This window comes from Onychomys torridus, chromosome 23 (genome assembly GCF_903995425.1).
Source record: "Onychomys torridus chromosome 23, mOncTor1.1, whole genome shotgun sequence".
Classification (NCBI taxonomy): Eukaryota; Metazoa; Chordata; class Mammalia; order Rodentia; family Cricetidae; genus Onychomys; species Onychomys torridus.
This window is the reverse complement of record NC_050465.1, coordinates 32384010-32406079: the sequence shown is the minus strand read 5'-3', so window position 1 is coordinate 32406079 and position 22070 is coordinate 32384010. Positions and strand designations below refer to the sequence as shown.

General features: G+C 37.9%; 1 protein-coding gene across 6 annotated transcripts in view; it reads right to left on the bottom strand.

The window, feature by feature from the left end:
- The window catches only part of Gulp1 (GULP PTB domain containing engulfment adaptor 1), a 250007-nt gene that overhangs the window by 32066 nt on the left and 195871 nt on the right, over nt 1-22070 (bottom strand). For all 6 annotated transcript variants that reach the window (XM_036173406.1, XM_036173404.1, XM_036173401.1 and 3 more), the window contains exons 4-5: nt 13594-13665; nt 4586-4684 (exon numbers count right to left, since the gene is read on the bottom strand). In XM_036173406.1, the coding sequence (XP_036029299.1) occupies nt 4586-4684; nt 13594-13665 (171 nt within the window). The remainder of the gene's footprint in view (nt 1-4585; nt 4685-13593; nt 13666-22070) is intronic.

The window sequence follows — 22070 nt, the reverse complement described above, 5'->3', positions numbered from 1 at the left end:
TCCTGTATGTGCACTTAGTCAAGTCTTCCTGTACATGAACACAGTGTAGTCTTCCTTACATGCACACAGTGTAGTCTTCCTGTACATGCACAGTTTAATCTTCCTGCACATGCACACATTATAGTCTTCCTGTACATGCACAGTCATCTTCCTGTACATGTGCACAGTCAAGTCTTCCTTTACATACACACAGTCTAGTCTTCCTATAGAGGCACACAGTCAAGTCTTCCTACACATGTGCACAGTCAAGTCTTCCTACCTATGTACACAGTCAAGCCTTCCTGTACATGAACACTTTTGAGAAGGGCATACAACAGTCCCTTTTTAAGAATGCTGTTCAGCAGAGGGAGCTGAAGGTCTGGGACAAGGATGGACACTGATATTACTGATCTGAGTAAGGCTGTCAGGAATGATCAAAAGTTAAGTCACTAGTGATGTTCCATCAAAACCTATTGAACTGACATTTTACTGATGGAGTTTACTTGTGAAAAGCATAGAGACTTTGACAAGAACAATTTAGGAGACAGAATGACAGACTGACAAGCTGGCAATGAGAGGCATTTACAGGCAAAAATCTGAAAACAGGGTTATCCAGTAACAAGAAGAACATAGATGAACATCATTCAGCTTCTTGCCCTTCTTGCCTTTACTCTGATTTTCACAAATTACAGGCTTGTGCTACACTAAAATTGATTTCACAGTGTATTCAGAATATTTTTTTTTGTTTTTGCTAGACAATAATCACCTATTAGCACCTCCTCTCTTTACTTTCTTCTTTTCCTGTCCTTTTAAACTTTTTTGTTTTTTTTTTGTAATTCTATTGTCATATTTAAAAGTTAAGGAAAAAATGACTCTGCATTCCCAGGTAAAATGTCAAAACCTAGTGAAGCAGCTGGGACCAACTGGAAGATACTGCTTACTGGGATTAATAAGAAGTATTTCACCAAATGGTCAAAAAGCCAAGAGAGAAGAAAGGGATATCTGAACTACTTGTTGGAATCCTTTAGAGAACTTTCCCCTATTGTTCATTTACAGAAATCTGTCTTATAAAAGGCAGATTAAAATCATGCCACACACAACAGGTTAAATAAAAAAATTGTTATTCACAGTTTTCTCAACTACTACTGGTGGCACTGGCCCACACGTATCTGTCCTCAGTCTCACACAGCGACAGATCCCTCATACTATTTATCAGTGGAACCAACATGGATTGTCTTGAGTCTTTATATGTTGTACCTTTCTGAGGATATGACATTATTACCTAATTGAAAAGACTAAAAAATTACCTGTACACACTCTATTTAATCGTACTTGTGTTGTTTAAATATTTTATGGATAGAACAATGATACATTTGGATCATTCTAAGTGTACACTGATAGGAACTAAGCTGATTACAGGACACGGGTTAGGTGTATGCTATAGTGCCGCCCTGTACTTGTCACTTTCTTAGTCGATTGTCCTTTTTGCATATGTCATATACCTGAAGAGTTTTTCTCAGCCAAGCCACCCATTTGGGAAATGAGCCTCACTTTCAATTATTTTGTATCTAAGCAACCTACATATACTATAGTGGCCTGTAATGACACTCTCACTTTACGTTACTTTACTTCTTTTTTTTCAGCAGCAGTTATATTGGAACAGATGCAATTAAGGCATTCAGATCTCTATTTATTGTTTAACTGGGGGTATACAATAGGAAATCACTACAAGGTGTGTTAACAAGTCTCAAATTCAGGTCTGGAATTTGAAGGACACCATCATTCTATAACAATGAATCTAGGAAAAGGAACCACATGTGTATCCATGCCAAGATCCCTCAACTATTTACAAATACATGAAAAGATTAGGATTCTGGGTCTGGAGAGATGGCAGTTAAGACACTGAATACTCTTTAAGAGGATAAGAGTCTGATTCTTAGCACCCACAACCATATGTAACTCCAGTTTTAGGGGATCTAATGCCCTCTTCTGGCCTCAATCAGCACCATGCATGCAAGTGGTGTTATAGACACACATGCTAGCAAACCACCCATTCACATAAAATAAAATAAATTTTAAAAATAAGTTTAGGATTGTGTAGACAATGTCAGGCCTTAGACCTCATTTTCTTCTGCCTGAAGAACTCATTCGCAATATGGTAAACTATAATTGTATCAGAAATGTTTAATGACATAAGCAGGAGCTCATTAGTTTGATGCTGTCTGCCTATTTCATTTCCTACCTGGCAAACTACAAGCCAAGAGTAGGTAAATAGCCTAACTTGACAAGTAACAAACAGTGCCGTTTCAGCCAATTATATACAGCTGGGTTTTAACCAATCACTGGCAGCCAGCTCATTGCACCATGTGAAAATAAGGCAGACATCCAGCTGTGGCCAATTAGAAAATCTCCCTTACCATTTTTATATTTGGCTTTTAAGCCTCATTGCTCATGCTGGTGGGTGCTTCTGAGTGCTGTCAGACTTAAAGACTTACTATTGGGGTGCAAGGACTGAATGGGGAAGGTAGCAAAGAGATGGAAGAAACAAAGGGATCAGGAGAAGATCAATTAAAACTAACGACATATGAAAAAACTGATAATTGGCAAACTAGGTTAAAAGTATAAAATATAAAAACAATGAGTTTAAATGGAAGGACCCTGCATAGATAGATAAAGCTGCTCCTGGGGAACATAAGTCATTACATAAAAATCCCTGTTTCAGAGAGGTAGGTTACCTCCTGTGAGATGTTGATCAAGGATTCCCCTGAGAGCCCTAAGTAAAAAGGTTATTGCCACTTTTGTTTGCTGTCCAACAGAACTAGATGGCAAGACCGTATTCCTGAAAATGTGGTAAGTGTCAGCCAGAGGACATGGAAAAATCAACTTGGACTTCACTAGGAGCTTTCTTCCTACTGGCTTGCTCTCACAGTGCTAGGAGGCGCTATGCAGGCTGCTAAGGGTGAGTTGCAATGCAGTCTTACTAAGTGCAGTCCTTGGACGCTATACTATCAGCTGGACAGACAAGATGAGCCCACTGGTACAACTGTGGCAGGTCTATATCCTAGGGACAACCAACCACTTTCTGATTGAATTTGAAATCTGCACCAGAGGAGAGAATTCCTGTCTGGCATTGTAGGCCTTGTCAAACTACATAGACATAGAAGTCATAAGTCCTAGCAAGGAAATCACTGCTATTGTTTACTGAGTGGACATAATGTGTCACCAAATTACCTCCTAAATAACTACATGTATGCCCATAGATTAGTGTTGTCAATTTGGGCCATAAAAACTTCTTTTGCAGTTCAGTGGTAGCTGCATGGACTCATGATTGCTGAAATGATGACGAAAAGTAATTGCTGAGTGTTCATCTGTAAGTTACACATCTATATCACTCCCTCCAGGACTCAGGGAGTACACAGAAGATGAGGGGATGTAAGAGCCATAGGAAGGGATGAAGAGATGTGAGATACTTTGGCTTCTGGGTATGACATGCCTGGTGCATTCTGAACTCAATGCAGCTGTAATTACCCACACAAGACCTCTACAAGATTGGCCCTAACACAAATCTTGTGAGCAGTGGAAGAGGCACACAAACTCTCATCACTTCAACAGAATCTATAGTGAGTCTATGGTGAAGGGAGAGACCTTTTCTACAGGGGACAGCAAATGATAAAGTGAATAGCCCTTCACCATGTTCCTATAAGCAATACTAGTAAAACTCACTGGGGAAAAAAGAAGAAGGAAGTAGAAGGGGGACTGACTGGGGGCAGAGAGAGGGAACTATTGGGAGTAGGAAGAAAACAAAAAAGGCAATTGCAATAACTATGATCAAAACACATTGTATATACGTATGACAATGTTATAATAAACCCATTATTGTGTATAATTAATATATGTTGATACTAACATGAAACTGCTTAAGGTTTACTTTTAATTGGAGATAAGGCATTTATATAGGAAATTCAGTTCATATAAAGGCATTGCATGATCCTTAATTCAATCTGGTGTCCTTATTAAAAACAAAACAAAACTAATAAATAAAACCCAGACATACAAAGAATCTGAAGTGTGTGTGCACGTGAAGATACAGCAGCCAATTGTGCCAAGGGAGGAGGCTATGGAGGAAACTGAGTTTGTGGACAGATGGATATTGAGATTCTAGGCTCATGACTACAAAGTTGTTACTGTTTAAGTTCCAGCCTTTGGCATTTTGTCACAGCTGCCCTAAAAAACTTATACACATCAATTGTATTTACAAGAAACGACTTTTTAACACACTGCACAGTATTTGTCTTTTTTTTTTTTTTGTACCCAGCAAACCATACTACATGCATCTTGAACATAAAGTGAATAGAAATCTCTAAATACAAGTACTACCAGTACTGAACATACTTTATTTGTTATTATGTATGGGGCATAGGCTGTAGAATAGATTTTTCCAAGATTCCAAAAGTAGTTCCCTTTACCAAATTCCTACATACATTTAAATAAATCACTAAGAACCAAACATTTAAAGTTGGTAACAAATTTTAAATATCCATGAAAATAGATGTAATTGTCACTGGCTGAAAAATAGGGCAACACAACTCTCAAAAACAAGCCTTACCTTTGTTTTGGGTTCAAGAATTTTTACTCCATAAATTGATATTTGCAGTTCAACTTTAGGAATCTTCTGGCCTTCAGATTTCTTGATATGTCTTGCAAACTACAAATGATAAAGAAATTCACACAATTATGGTTCCATTCCTGTGGAAAATGAACATAAATGTACATTTGGAGCTTGTGTCTGTAACAGACATTCATAAATTCAGGTGCTGCCGCTGCCCATTACAAAGTATCTCGTAGAAACAGTTTTGTTCAGTAACCCTCTCTGTCTACCAGGCAGTTGTAATTCAGATTCATTTGCAGTGACTTACTTTTTCTTTTTCCTTTGGTTTTTGTTCATTTGCTTGACTTTTCTTTTTGAGACAAGCTCTTCTTCTGTATTCCATGCCAGCCTAGAATCATTATGTAGATCCAGGCTGGGTTCAAATTTATGACAATCCACTGCGTTAGCCTCCCAAGTGCTGTGATTACAGGTATGAGCCACCATGCCTCGCTGATCCTAATCATTATACAATAACAACCTGCCCTCCCCCCCAGATAAACACCAAAACCTTGATTTTCATACATTTTTGACATGGTATTTAAAAGGCTGAATGTGTACCAACCAGCAAAGAAAGCATGTGGGATGGTAGGTAGAGATTACTTCATTTTGCGATAATTTTATTTTAATACGTTCTCAGAATTTGCTGCTCATCTGCTGTTAAGTGACACCTACCTAGCTGTGTACACCGTCTTATCATCCAAACCAACAAAGATGACACCAAATGACATATCTGAACCAAAGCTAAGAGCTCCAGTCATTTTACATATGAATGACTCCTGTTTGGAGTCATGTGTGCTCTGGAATCATAAACACAGCCAGCATCTTGGAGACACAATGGTTTCTCACTACTTTCATAGATGTGGTGTAATATCTTTCCACTCATTTAAAGCACATGTATACATCTGTTAGGATCTTTGTAAAATCTAAAGGAAAATCAAAGCCGTTATGCTCTCAGTCAGAGGTAGTTTCTGCCTATCTCTCCCCAGCTTCTCCAGATTTACTGGACGAAAAGTAAGATTCCAATTGAATTTGAGTATTAAACAGTGGACATATTTACACAATTTTAATATTATAATACACACAAATGTTTACCTATGTACATACATACAGCATATATGCGCTATTAGAGTCAGTATATCCTGGGCACTATTTTGTAATCCATTTTAGTTTATTTGCTACTTACCTGAATCCACAGTTCACTGGGTGTCCCAGTTTCTGTCCAACTCCCTACTTTCTTTAGTTCACTGGATGTTCTGTTTCAGCTGGCAACCCCTTTGACTTCCTATTTTCTTTCTTGTCTCCTTCCCTCCATATGACTTTTTTTTAAAAAGAGAAAAAGGAGGGTTGGGGATTTAGCTCAGTGGTAGAGCACTTACCTAGCAAGCACAAGGCCCTGGGTTCAATCCTCAGCTCAAAAAAAAAAAAAAAAAAAAAGGAGACTTTTAAAGTAGTAGGATTGCTCACCCCATTCCCAGAGCTTCTACAACTCATTTTCAGCATATGGAAAGTCCTCTGAACTTGATTCAAACAGATCAGATGTGAGGTTGGGCAGGGCTCCAGGCTCTCCTGTGTCCTATTTATTTGCATTGTGCAATTCACTCTAATTTAGGGCAGATGTGAGCATGCATGGTATAGTTGTTCCCAGGGCAGAGTGTTCAAAGCCTTCTTATTTCATGTCTTTGCACCACCACAGAGAGGAACGTAATTAATGCCTACAGGAGTGCCTTGAAGTGTCTGCCTTCGAATCCCAGCTGGTGCTATTTGTTTTACTCCACTTTGGGTGGCATGATTTCTCAGCCTGCTCTTTCCTGCATTCCTTTGAACATAAGCTGCTTAGTTATTATATTTTTCTTTTGTCTCTAGAAGCCTTACAGTGTACACATGACATCTAATGTGTGCCAAATACTTTTAGGTCTTTAGGAAACGTATTTTGCTTCCATGCAATCCAAAAGTTATTCCAGCTCTCCCTCAAAGAATGTGTATTAGCTTTCTTTTACAATTGTACTATCCTTTTGACTTAGCATAATTAAGCAATTCTGAGGTTTCCATTCACGAAGTATCTAAGTACCAGTCGTTCAGTGTTTTGTACCTGCAGAAGGCCACCTGAGAAAAGCCACCTTGTTGCTGCTTCCAGGGCCATACCATGGCTTCCAAGGCCCTTTCACCATCTGGAAACAGCAATTCCTGTGACCCTGAACAAGAATCGTGTAACCTTGTATTTTATGAAACTCTTGCTACAGTCAGTAATTTAAAACTTCTCTGTTTAGGAAAAAAACGTAAGAAATGAAGAGAGGAAAGAGTGTTGATGTTACACACACACACACACACACACACACACACACACACACACACACACACACAGGAGGAGGAGGGCTGGAAAAGGGAGAGTCCCAGGAAAGGGAGGATTTTTAGACAAGAAAAAGCACTATCCAGCTGGTGTAAGCCTCTTACATCCCTCCCCTACTTCATGTCAAGACGAAGTTAACAGTGCTAAAAGAGCCTTGAGTTCTCAGTTCTCATCGAACCCATTTCCTAACATCCTTAAACACCCTAGCTATGAAACGGGCTGGTAAAAAGCAGCCTGAAAGCCACACTTGCCCACTTGCATTCAGACCACTTCCTGTAACATCACATCATTTATTTTCTTTCTTCCTTTCTTCTTTTCTTTTCTTCTTTTCTTCCTTCCTTATTTCTTTCTCTCTCCTTCTCTCTCTCTCTCTCTCTCTCTCTCTCTCTCTCTCTCTCTCTCTCTCTCTTTCTTTCGAGACAGGGTGGCTGTCCAGAAGCTCACTCTTGTAGACCAGGCTGGCTTTGAACTCACAGAGATCCGCCTGGCTCGGCCTCCTGAGTCCTGGGATTAAAGGCATGGGCCACTGCCGCCCAGCTTAACATCACATTTTCTACATTTAAAAAATAAAAAAAATAAAGTTTTTGATTCTTTTTTTCTTTCTTCTTCTTTCCTTCTTCTTCTTCTTCTTCTTCTTCTTCTTCTTCTTCTTCTTCTTCTTCTTCTTCTTCTTCTTCTTCTTCTTCTTCTCCTTCTCCTTCTCCTCCTCCTCCTCCTTCTCCTCCTCCTCCTCCTCCTCCTCCTTCTTCTCCTTTTTTTTTTTTTGGTTTTCAAGACAGGGTTTCTCTGTGTAGCTTTGTGGCTTTCCTAGAACTCGCTTTGTAGACTAGGCTGGCCTCAAACTCACAGAGATCCACTCTCCTCTGCCTCCCAAGTGCTGGGATTAAAGGTGTGCACCACCAAAGCCCGGCTTCGATTCATTTTTAGATTCATTTTTATGTATGTCAAGGTTCCCATCAGTTTTGTGACATGATTACTGAAAATATATTTGCAAAAGTCTGGTATCTAGAAATAGACTCACTCAGCTTTATATCTTAAGTAATTTGATAACTACTGTCACTCTGCTTTTTTTTTTTTCTAAAAGTAAAGCTTACTGCTCACATGACTTTGCAAGCTCCCATCTTAACTCTCCTTGATTTCCTTACTTGTGGACTTCTTAATGGTGTTCCAAAATTATTCTAATTCAGGAGTGATAAGAGGCAGTGCATGACATGATGCTCTATTATCCTTGGCTACATTCTTTCTTACTTATTATTTACTGTAAATACTTGAACAGCCTTGTTAACAAATGTCTCTCTCAATTTTTCTTCTGAAATCCTTCCTTTATAGACCTACATAGATGGAATGATCTATCCTTGTAACTTGAACCATCTAATAAAAAGGTTCAAAGGATGCGAAACATAAGCATTCTATACACCAGTATAATATAGTATCAAAGCACAACCTTTGCACCAATAAAATGATGAAAAATATAACGCTATTTGAAATTATAAAGTCAGTTAAACATGTGTCACTGTGATTTAGAGCATGCAATGAAAATTTAAAGAGCATTGACTTTGATGCTTGTCCTTACTCAATTTCCATACATCTCTCACAGGACATTTTGAAAAGTGAAATCTAACTCCATTACTATATGTTAGTGGGCAAGAAAATTAATTTAATACTTTGGTCCTATTAATTTGACAGTTCTATGCTACTTTATGTGTATTTTTTCCTTTATTGAAAATGGATTTTTTTCTCATTCAATACATCCTGATTATAGTTCCCCTTCCTCTACTCCTCCCAATTCCTCCCCACCTACCCTCTGTTCCAGACCCACTCCCTTTCTGTCTTTCATTAGAAATGAACAGGTTTCTAAGAGATAACCACCAAATATGACAAAATAAAGATAATACAATCAAGAAAGAACTATCACATTGAAGTTGGACACAGCAACCCAATAGGAGGAAAAGAGTCCTAAGAGCAGGCACAAGAATCAGAGATCCACTAATTCTCACCATCAGGAGTCCCACAAAAATACCAAGCTAATAGCTACAGTACACATGCAGAGGACCTGGTGCTGATCCCTGCAGGCCCTGGGCTTGCTGCTTCAGTCTCTGTGAGCCAATGTGTGCCTCGATTAGTTAATGCAGAGGACCTTGTTCTCCTGGTGTCCTCCATTCCCTCTGGCTATTATAATCTTTCCATCTCTTCCATAATGGGATTTCCCTGAGATCTGAGGGGAAGCATTTGATGGAAATTTAGACTCTATCTCCACATAATGTCTGGCTGTGGGTCTTGGCATCTGTTCCCTTCTGCTGCTGGAAGATGCCTCTCTGATGATGACTGGATAAGGCACTGATCTATTAGTATAGCAGAATATCATTAGGAATCATTTTAGACCAAAAATTTAGAATTTTTTTAGACCAGTAGAGTTTAGTTTAACCCTAGGTATCTCTGGGCTATGTACTCTCTGGTTCTTGGTCACTCAAGAAGTCTCAGGTATGGGTTCCTTCTCATTGAGGGAGCTTAAGTCAAATCTGACATTTGATGGCTACTCCCACAAGTTCTGTGCCACCATCACCCTAACATAGTTTGCAGGCTGGACAAATTGTAGTTCAGAGGTTTTGTGGCTGGACTGGTATCCATGTTTCTTTTTCTGTAGCCTATCGAGTACCTTCCCAGAGCAAAGAGACTAGAACATAGGGATGAGGGCTCCATGTAGGAGGAATATAGGTGCTGTTCTTGGCAATGGGGTCCTGTTGTCAGTTTGCAGACAGCAACACTTTGTTTTTGCAACAGCCTGGGTTGTTTAGGGATTTCCATGGGACCCCTTAGTCAACAACTCAATTGAATGCAATCTAGTCTGGCTACTGGATGCCTTGCTTGACTACAAGAGAAGGCCAGTTTAAACTCCATGCATCCCATTACTAGGAGCTCATATTAGGATCACCTTCATATAGTCCAGGAAGTTTACACTGTAGTAGGTTTCCATACTACCACCAAATGCTCTCCAATTTCAGTCATCTCTCCTTGCACATTCCTTTTCTACCCCACTCATCCCAACCTGATCCCCCACTCCTGTCCCCAGCTACCCAAGTCTGACCATAAAATCTATTCTATTTCTTCCTCCCAAGGAGATCCCTGTGTCCCCCAGACCCTTCTTCTTTATTTAACCTCTCTGAGTCTAAAGATTTTAGCTTGGTTATCATATATTTTATGGCTAATATCCACTCAATAGTGAATATACACCATATCTGTTTTTCTGAATCTGGGTTACCTCACTTAGGATGATTTTTCTTCTAGTTCTATACATTAGCACACAAATTTCATTAAGTCATTTTTTTTAAAACAGGCCAATAATACTTCATTGTATAAATGTATTACATTTTCTTTATCTGTTCTTCTGTTGAGGGAAATCTGTGTTGTTTTTAGTTTCTGGCTATTATAAATAAAGCTGCAATGGACATTGTTGAATGAATGTCCTTGTGGTAGGATCAATTGTGAATCTGTACATTGCTTTTTGGTAGGGTGGCCATTTTTACTCTGTTAATCTCACCGATCCATTAACATGGGATATCTTTCCATCTTCTGATACCTTCTTCAAATTCTTTCTTCAATGATTTGAAGTGTTTATCATATAAGTCTTTCACTTACTGGAGTTAACCTCAAGATATTTTATATTATTTGAGGCTATTAGGCTATTATGAAAGGTGTTGTTCCCCTGATATCTTTATCAGTCTAGCCACTAGTATTTTTTTAGTTAATCTTATATGCAACTACTTCGATAAAGGTGTTTATCAGCTTTAGGAGTTCCCTGGTAGAATTTTTAGGGTCCCTTATGTATACCATCACATCATTTGTAAATTACTTAGCACTTCTATGCCACTTTGTGTTTCTTACACTTAAAGTGCTAAAACATTCCTAATAATCATGCTGTTTGTATATAACTAAGTTCTACATAATAATTGGTCAATTAAAGAAAAAAGACTGTGAAGACATAAGAGAATTATGTTACACAGAGTGAAATCCAACGATGAAATCCTAGGCTGATGACCATGTCTTGACAATGACTCCCAAGGCTGTATTACACTGAAGCAGTTTCACATATTTGAACAGAACCTCTTTAACTAGGAGATAGTCCTTTCAAACTGGGGCCAAAAGACGTTTTCTCTGCTCATGTCTCAGGGAGGCTGTTTAATTAATATCTATGTCCCAGTGTGTATTGATATTAAGACATAAAAAATTGTGAACACACGTTAAGTCCAGGTGTTTAAGCTGGTTGTGTTGAAAGAGAATCCTTCTGAAAATAAAATTCATGATAACAGCTCTGAGTTTTATAGTATCATACTTTTAGATACTTACTGCTTTTTTAAATATGAGGCTAAAGCATAATTAAGCAATAGAAAAATGACATGCTGTTTTGGCAAACAGAATATGAAAGTATTTTCTTACACAAGTTATTACTTTGAAATTTATAAACAACAAATTCTCTATAGTCACAAAATAATGAATAACCAAATCGTTAGAAATATTTTGTTAAAAATAAAGATGTCATGAAGTACAGTAGTATAAAAATAACTTAACTGAAAATTCTTTAAGAGTTCCATCAGTCGGTATTATGCTTACATTTCTAATTCTTACCTAATGTCAGAAGCCAATACATTTAAAAACACAAACTTAGAAAGGAGAGTGAATATAAATTACATTTTTAACCACATGAGGAAAAAAATCTGAGCACAACATTACAATGTATTTACTAAAAGAGTCAGGACACACTTGTGTGGGCAACATAAGCAGAAAATCAAAATGGGGTCACAGACAATTTTGTAGTTTCTATTTCTAATGGAGCCACAGCGCCACCCTATGGCCATATCTATATGATAGCAAAACTAAAAATATGTGTAATAAATACTGATACATTTTATCATAGCCTCTGACCTCTGACACAACATAAAAGAAGCAATTACAACAAACTCATATAAAAACCACCATCTTACTAGTGTCTACTAGTGCAAGAGTCTCTTCTATGAACATTCCTTTTCCTGAGAAACACATTTTTCAACCAATAATTTATTTATGAAATGCATATTAATTGTGAAAGATACACATTTAATAAAAGCTACTGTCCATTTAGTATACATTTTAACTCTCTTGTTATTGTCCATTATATTCCACAATAAGACTTTATTTCTAAGTATGAAACTATATAGAAATGCCATATAAAAACCTCACAAAATGCATATTAAACTGGTTATAGTTTTAGAAGCCATTTAAGTTCAAATATCTCTTTGTCATAGTCATAATATAATTGAATCATTTTAGTTTCATATTTCAGATACTGAATGAGGAATTCCCAAATATAAAGAAATAATGCCAACATCATTTTTCTTCTAAGACATGTTTTGGTTGCAGTAAAGTTGTGCTCACCCAGGATTTGGACCACTATTAAAACAATTAAATACAATCATATTTTAAGCGTTGCCACAAACTACAAGGTATTTAAATAAAACCCTCTATTAACGATTAAAAGTGTTGCTCAGATGAAGAATAGCATGACTCATCATCCAATGAACAGTGGAGAGAAATGGCTAAGGAGAGCATTTTCCAAAATGTGAGTGATATTATCTTGGGACCCCACAGAATGTTTACTTACAGGACTAAACAGTCTACTTTATTTCTTTATCTGTAGCACAAATCTCATTCTGATCTTTTCCTTCAATTTAAACTTTGCATATACTTTATTTGGCCTTGTCAAAAACACAGTAGTAATTTTGAATGCTCATAATTATGCCTGGAACAAACCATAAGGTATAATATTCCTGTGGAATGAGCATATGATCTAGAACCAAGATCACAGAAAGGTTGTCCTACACCCACCAAGATATGAGAGCAACCAAAGAGAAGAAAAGTTAACTTTGCAAATAAAGTAGTGGTTTGTGACCCTCTTACAACATGAAGATGCATGAGCTCTTGAAGGAGTTTTCCAAATGAAATCTCAGTGAGGCTTTCAAGAGGTGGGCTATTACATAAACATGTTTGTGGTGTGTAATGGTAATTTTATTAAGAAATTTGCTGAACATGAGTTCATGAAGTTGCATAATTTTTTCAAGAAATATATTATTTAGGCTGTTCAATCAATATTTTTTTCTGCTCCCTTAGTTATACAATCTCCCCTAAAACTGCTGATTGACATGGCTGATTGCGGTATCCTTAATGTATAGAAGCACTACAAAATTCTGCTTTGTAATCAACTCTAACCATATTTTCAACTGGTATATATGATACTTTAACTGTCAGAAATTTCTATGATGCTTCTACCAGTTTTGAGTTAGAGCATAGGTTCATATTATCCAAGAAATATAAAGCTTACCACTGAATATAAATACTTGGGCCTTAAAAGCTTTTAGAGACTGTAAGAAATTATACTTTACAAAAATATAGTATATACAGCAAAATAACTGTATGAATGTGTTTATACTTTAAAGTGTCTCTTTGATCAGATGGTAGTTTTTTAAGTGTAATTTAAAGACAGTGGAGCTATACCTACCACAGTTATCCATGTTTTGGACATCCGTCCGTCAATCTGCTGATGACAAGAGACCAATGCATTAGACATTTTTCTGAGAGCTTTACTTACCTTCAGCTTCCTCACAGCGTCTCTCACGACTTCTGTTCCCTTTGGTTGCTCCACTTCTGTACTGCCAAGAAACTGAACATGAGCATTCATTAGACACAGGCTTCAGTAAGCCCCATCATTGAGCTACCTGAAGGCACTACTCTGCATATGGGAAAGTTAAGCAGAAATTCAAACACAAATCCTAATTAAGGGGAACAACTGTTACTCAATTTGTGTATAACACACAAAAATACATCATTTGACCATTTACAATTCCTAGTTTTCAAAATATTTTTTAAAACATATTTTACCTAAGTATTTTACTTGAAGCTTGGATTGCCTTGGAGAAGAAAAGATGTTAGAGATGCCAGACCCATGGGATACCTGCTGAGGAGAGCTGCTAACAAGAAGCAGAACCAAACCAAGAGAAAGAAGTGTGTTGCAGTACAAAGCAGAATGGAATTGGAGACCTGAAGAGAGCATTTTGACATCAGAAATGGAGATGCCCAAGTGGTTTTCAGTCTAGCTTTGGTCCAGCATTTCCTCACCATGCTCCCTTCCTTGCATTTTGGAAAGGTAATGTATATCCTGTGCCATTATATGTTGGAAGTATGTGATCTGCTCTTTGATTTTGATTTTTAAAGATGATTACAGTTAAGAGATTGCATGAGTCTCAGAAAAGACTTTGAACTTTGGACTTTAAAACATTGTTGAGACTCTGCATTATGATGCTGTTACAAGGTTATAGGGGCCAGGAAGTGGAAAGTGGTACTTTGAATGTAATTGGCCCCCATAATTTCATCATAGGGAGTGGCACTGTTAGGAGGTGCAGCTTTGTTGGAGTGGGTATGACCTTGTTGAAGGGAGGGGGTGGGGGGCTTGAGGTTTCTTATGCTCAAGATAACATGCAATGTCAGTCAACTTCTTGCAACATCCTGCAAGATGTAGGACTCTTAGCTACTCCTCTAGCACCATGTCTACATGCTGTCATTCTTCTCATCATGATGATAATGGACTGAACCTCTGAAATGGTAAGCCACTCCAATTAAATGTTTTTTTTTTTTTTTTTTTTTTTTTATAAGAGTTGCTGTGATCATTGTGTCTCTCCACAGCAATAGAAACCCTAACTAAGACAAACTCCAATAATGTTCTAAAATAAATTCATGCCAATCAGTACTCTGGGCACCTTTTAAAGCTTCTTTCCAAGAGCTTTACTTAAACCAATGGAATTTAACCAAGGCCAACTTAATGTGGGCCTCTCTACTTAACTTTTCCATCCATAATTAAGAAATACATTTAGCGCCTGACACAGTGCCTCACACCCTCAATCCCCTGTCAGGGGATCAGAGGCCAACCTGGACTACATAGCGAGTTCAAGACCAGTATAAGGTTACAAAGCAGAGGAAGACAGACAGACAGACACACACACACACAACACACACACACACACACACATATGTATACACACATATACGTACACACACATACACACTTATACACACAGACACATACATCTACACATATACAAATACACAGACACAGACACACACACATACACACATATATATACATATACATGCACAAACTTGATAAGTTTATGACTGAAAAGGTTTTACTTCTTATAACTCCTCTTAATTTTCAAAATTTAAAAGTAATAATTCCTAAATTAAATACATGTTACTTATGGGCATCCCAGTGTTTTGTATAAAGGTTTTGAGAAACTCAAACATGACGTAGGGTACTAGAATAAGCTCTAGATTTAGAATGTGGAAATGTCAGAAAGTCACATAGTCTTCATAGTGATATTTTATTTGTATTGAAATGTGATTTTATTTATATGTTAATAAAGTTGCCTTGAGGTCAGAGCAAGCCAGAGCAGAAACTGGGTGGTAGTGGTGCACGCCTTTAATCCCAGCACTTTAGAGGCAGAGCTAGGTAGATCTCTGTGTGTTCAAGGACACAGCCAGCATGGCAAACACACGCCTTTAATCTCAATACCAACCATAGAAGACCTGGAGGTCTGTACAAACAGGCAGTGACAAGGAGGTCATGTGGCTGGGTTTACAACCAATGAGAAAACAGAACAGAAAATCTATAAAAAAAGATAGGACACAGAGAGGTAGCTCTCTTGCGGAGAGGAAGAACAGCAGAAGCAGTGAAGGGTAAGGTTTTCTGCTCTTGCTCTGACCTCGTGGTTTTTAACTCTGCAATTGGTTCTGTGTTTCTTATTTAACAAGCCGGTTACATCTACAAGTCTTGGTCTTTATCTGACTTTTCTGGAAAAACACAAATATTAGTATTGTTGTTCATTCACTGTAAAATCACCTTAACTGAAATATCAGATTAAAAAAAGAAATAGCAATGTGGTTTCTAAGTATGAGGAGTGACATTTCTTGGTTATCTGTGAGTGAGCAGCTAGTCTGGGAATAGAGCTGGTGCCTACACAGTTCTCCTAGGATCCAGTGGACCAGCTTACAGACCCATCCTCCAGCTTCCACAGGCTTGTCGTTTCTTAGCATCTTCAGAACTTTCTCTCTGGACAATTCTAAGAGATTTTAAGCATGTCAGAGATTTTTCTCCACTGCCTAAATCACCATGCCCCTCAGATAATGTACTTCAATTTGTACTTTATTCAGTACAAGGGCAAAACCAAAACAAGCAGCAGCTCAGCTCCTTTGGTTGGGGATGAGTACAGTCCTGAAAAGATGGGATGTTCGGAGCTTTCCCTGAGCTGTAGCTGAGGCCAGGGCTTCACCCAGGACCATCATCTCTGTTTACTGTGTTCCTCTGGGAAGGCTCCCACATTAACTCAAGTGCACTGTGATGGTTAGTCTTCCCTGTCAACTTAGCTCCATGTATATTCACTAGTTAGAGTGGAGAAATCACACCTTTGTTTGCATCTGTGAGGTCTAAGGGGATGAACAGAGAGAGAAAAACTCATCTGGATTCAAACAGCACCATCCAATGGGCTAGAGCACCAACGGATTTACAAAAACAAGAAGAGAAACTATCAGCGCCATGCCAGACCTACTTGCCTGCTGCCATGCTCCATGCCATGATGGCCATGGACTGATCTTCTGAAACTGTAAGCAAGTCCTCCCACCCTCCACCCCACCCCCACCCCACCCTCTACTCCCGACCCCACTGCCCAAATGCTTTCTTTTACAAATTGCCTTAGTTTCTTCATAGGAATAGAAATGTAATTAAGACAAACATTAAAGTCAATATATTCCACCCATAATACAAACAGAATAATGAAAGAAATCACTTAGAAAACAAGAGAACACATAAATATTAAAAATACGATATAGGCAATTGAAAGGAAATAGGAATACTAGAAGGATAAAGATGAAAAGATTCATCAAGAATGATCATCCAGGCTGAATATGAAGCTGAGTTTGTAGAGTTTTCCCAGCATACACAAACCCTGGGTTTAATCCCCAGCACCACATAAAGCATATTATGCCTGTAATCCTAGTACTCAGGGACTGAGGCAGGAAAACCAAATCCAGTGTACAATCACAGTGACACACTCCTTTAACTGCAGCTGAGGCAGATAGAGTTCTGTGAGTTCGAGGATAGCATGGTCCACATAGCCAGCTAGGGCTGACTATACGGTGAGATCTTTTCTCATACACAATGCGTCAAAATCCTCCCCAGCTATACAGGAAGTTCCAGGTCATCATGTGAATACAAGTACTGCTAAAAGTAAATATTGGATGATTCAGTATTTTTCAAGTAATATTATGGATGTTGTGAATGAACTAGAGAACAAAAATGAAGCAAAAAAACAAAAACAAAAACAAAACAAAACAAAAAACAAAACAAGAAACCAAACAACAACAACAACAAAACCCACCACTATAGAGTTTACATTCTAATGGGAAAGAAAGCAATGACTGACACTAGGCAAATAGCTAAATTACTTAAAACTTCAGATCCCTTTGAAAAGAGTAGGAAAAGGTGTGGGCTTGTAGACTGCAGTGCATCTTTGTGTCATTGACTGTCTCTGTTGTGTTTTGTTTTGTTTTTTACTGTTTTAGACAGAATCCTTGGAGGAAAACTCACTGATAAGGTGAAATGTAAGCCAATCAGAAAAATATGATTCAGCAGATATCTATCTGATGGAAAGAAGGTCGATCAAAGATAATAGTAAAATAAAAGTTAGATATTAAAAGTAGAACAATTAAAGCATCAGTCTAAGGCAGTCCAGACCAAAATTTGTTCACTGTACTGATAGCATCAGCATTGTCAATAAAATTGTTTTAAATACGAGTTCCAATTACTCATAAACCACGGGGTGGGGGGGACCCAGCCCCAGGTTCTGAATCTCCTTTCCACAATCCTCGTGAATGTGAGGAGGCCTAACAGCAAACCCCATGGAGCTGGAGAAAAAGAGAACAGGAGAAAAAAATGACCACATTATCTGAATCAAAGCTACAAGTTCCAGAGTAATAGACACAGCATTGTGGGAAATACAAATGCACATGTTAGCTCAACATCATACACTAGAGATACAGAAAAACATCATAAAAATCCTACACAGAAGCCAGAGTCAACATAGAAGCAGCAGAGGAAAACCTGGAAGGAGGAAACGATCAGGGCAGTAGGAGCAGCAGAGAGCAGAGCCGGAGGTGAATACGATACTATGTATGTGTAAAAGCACCTTCAAGAAGCCCACTGTTTTATACTAAACAAAAGAGGACTAGACTGCTACTCACAACTCCAGGAAGGCTACCTAGAAAATGGGACCCTAGGAAAGACACAGGGATCACCCAATGACAGAGAAATGGATGAGATCTACATGAACAACCTGGACGTGAGTGGGGGTAATAGAGGGCAAGGTTCAAGGGAAACAGAGCTTAGGGGAGCAGGAGTTCCCAGCTGGATCAAGAACAGAGAGGGAGAACAAGGAATAACAGACCATGATAAATGAAGACCACATGAGAACAGGAAGAAGCAAAGTGCTAGAGAGGTCCCCAGAAATCCACAAAGATACCTCCACTGTAGACTACTGGCAATGGTGGAGAGAAAGCCCGAACTGACGAACTGACGTACTCTGGTGATTGGATGGCCAAACACCCTAACTGTCCTGCTAGAAATCTCATCCAATGACTGAGGGAAGCTGATGCAAAGACCCATGGCCAGGCCCCAGGTGAAGCTGCAGGAGTCCAATTGTCAAGAGAGAGTAGGGATTGTATGACTGAGAATTGTTGAGACCAAGATTGGAAAAAGGACTGGGACAAATAGCCAAACTAATGGAAACACATGAACTATGAACCAAAAGCTGAGGAGTCCCCAAATGGAGCAGGCCCTCTGGATAAGTGAGACAGTTGATTAGCTTGAACTGTTTGGGAGGCCCCCAGGCAGTGGGACCTGGACCTGTCCTTAGTGCATGAGCTGGCTGTTTGGAACCTGGGGCTTATGCAGGGACACTTTGCTCAGCCTGGAAGGAGGGTACTGGACCTGCCTGGACTGAATCTACCGTGTTGAGCTGAATCCCCAGGGGAGTCTTTGCCCTGGAGGAGAGAGGAGTGGGGGTGGGCTGGGGGAAAGGTGGAGGCTGGAGGGGGGAGGACAGGGGAACCCATGGCTGATATGTAAAATTAAATTAAATTATAAAATAAAATTTTAAAAAAAATGATGCAAACTTCAACAACTATGTGTACAGACTTAAAGCTTGGAAGAAACTGTCCTGGGTAGTACATGAGTATTGTGTGTGTGTGTGTGTGTGTGTGTGTGTGTGTGTGTGTGTGTGTGTGTGTGTGTGAGAGAGAGAGAGAGAGAGAGAGACAGAGACAGAGACAGAGACAGAGACAGAGAGACAGAGAGAGACAGAGAGAGAGAGGCTTGAGAATAGAAACTGCAAGGATCTTGGGTTCCCAAAGAGTTGCTATGTTTCCTCAGAAGACACCACTGTTAGAAAGGACTTGGGTGAATACTCAGAAAAGATGACAAGAAGAATTAGGATCTGAGGTCACTAACACCACAAAGGAACTAGAGTTAGTGATACAGTAGCAAGATGCTGCTGGTGGTGGTGGCAACATAAAGGTCCATCTGTTGTAATTTACTGACCTAAACTAAAAATGTTTGGTGCTTTCTTAGTCTGTACTGAAAAGTACGGCAACGTGGTATATGTTTTCCTCATAATTTACAAACTATACCTTCTCTTTTTTAATGTTTCAAAATGCCTTTGATAAATACAGATCTAACATCTACAACTGTAGATGTTATTGTATACTCCACACAGAATGAAATGCATGTATCTCTTGGTTTAATGCATAGAAAACTTAGTCTAGATAGATGCACAAAAAGTGAGCATTTTACAGTCTACAGCCTATTGAAATTGAAGGTATAAAATTTCCATTAAGTTTGATAGTGTATAAAATACTTGCTTTATGGAATTATTAAAGAGTATATTAAAATATGTTATATTTGATTAATATTTATCAAATATTTATAATTATCAATGAATTAAAGTGGCACAGACCTCAGTGAAGTCACTCCCTTATCCGTTTATTTCTAATGATTCCTTCCTACCATTATATTAACAATAAGCACTTTTTAAAAAGTATGGAAAAGTCTGAGAATTTCACTCACATTTTCAAACATGACTTCAAATGAACTTTTTTGAAGTTTGTGGTAGGCTTCTTCTTTACCAGTAGAGGGCAGTATTACGCAGCACGCTACAGCCATTTCACCTGCTTTGCTTGCTTTGTCAAATATTTACAAATCACTATAGAAATAATGCAGTTTTTTTTTTTAAAAGTAAATAAATTAAAATAAAAAATAATTAAATAGCTAAGGGTTCATCCAGTCGTCCCAGAAATGTGTCACTAGTTAACACACAAAGGACTTAATTTATAACAAAAATATGTAATGTACATTTTTACTTACGTCAAGTTCAAACATTCCACTTTATTGCATGTATTTGCTATACAATTTCTTTAAATGTTAAGGAAAAAACATGTTAAAATATAAAAACAATATTAAATCTTAAAGACCAAAATTAATAAATAAAGAATATTGGTGGCATATTAACCAAAGATACTCTGATTAGAGAAAAAGAGACAAGTGGGAATATATCCTTGTAACTAACAACACAGACTATAAATATAATAGGATGAATTTTCTAAGTCAACTTGACATTATTGTAATATGATTTTTAAAAAAGCACTTTTTAACCTTTTGCTTCACAGTCAACTTAGTAGATTAGCTGTATACAAGAAAGCCAATTTAATTTATAGATTTTACTTGGCTGAATTACTATGTTACAGAGTCAAGCCACACACACAAAAAATCATTTTTAAAAAGTGCATCTTAACTGCCAGTTGCTAAAGAAAGGTCAGATTCAATTAGATTTAAACCTATTACTTGACTGCCAAAACCATAATCCTGAAAGAAATAAATTAAAATAGACTCACCAAGAAGAGAGGTTTTAATTTAAACTTTAACTGATCTAAAGGGCACCTTTTAAAGTAGGTCTAAAATGTTTTGATAGAGGATTAAAACTAAGCTTAGTATTAAAAGGCTTTATTACCTTTTATATTTAATTTGAAGTTTCTCGTTTTATTTCAATATTTTCTATGACTCGCATGTTCTTATTATAAACAGATATGGGGTTGTTTCGGTTACTCATGCTCTTAAAAGAAGGTTAAGAAATGTAAGCCCAAACAGACCTGTTTTTTGCAAAGGAGAGCCTACACAGACTGCCAAAGGGCTCCTACTGAGCTTGAAGTCCATTAACAGTAAAAGACAGCAGGAAGCATTTCTCAGCCTCAGGATTCCACAGCCTGATGCCCTTCAGAGCAGGACTGGGACAGCTGGAATGAAGGCAAGGCATCCGCTTTTATAAATGTTAAAGAAGTGTGAGTGAAAATAAAATGAACGTTTAGAGAAAATAAAAAGCAGGGGCCTCGTTTGTAATCCATTTCTCAAAAAGAATCACATGACTGTAAAAATGTATGGACTGTGGAGGTATTCCAATCCCATCTCATCATTTTAAAGAAGGAATCTGGGCATTAAGGAGGTGAAGGGGCTTTCTGAGGCCACAGCCCTCCAAATTCTCTCATACACTATTTATTCCTGTTCCCCTAAGCAAAATAGAAAAGAATGGAAAGTGATATGGCCCATTAGATCAGGCTAATAGCTGGAATTACATGACTCTCTTTACCACATGCACTTGATTAGTTAATATTTAGGCTATATATTCTCTTATAAAATACACTGAAAATGCTTTGGAGTAAAACAGATTTTTGATTTGTTCTTCAGGCAATGAATTAAATTCAAGAATTCCATGTTGTATGTAGTAAAATTCTCAATGTCTGTTTTCTCATTTTTGAATGGGAAAATTCAATGCTGTAAAAAGTTGCACGTCATTTTCGGCATAGCATGAACAATCAATGAAACTAATTTAGACTAAATGATTAAATAGAATAGTCACAAGAAGGAAATAAAAAGAACCAATCACTCACAACCAACTATCAAGAAAAATGGAG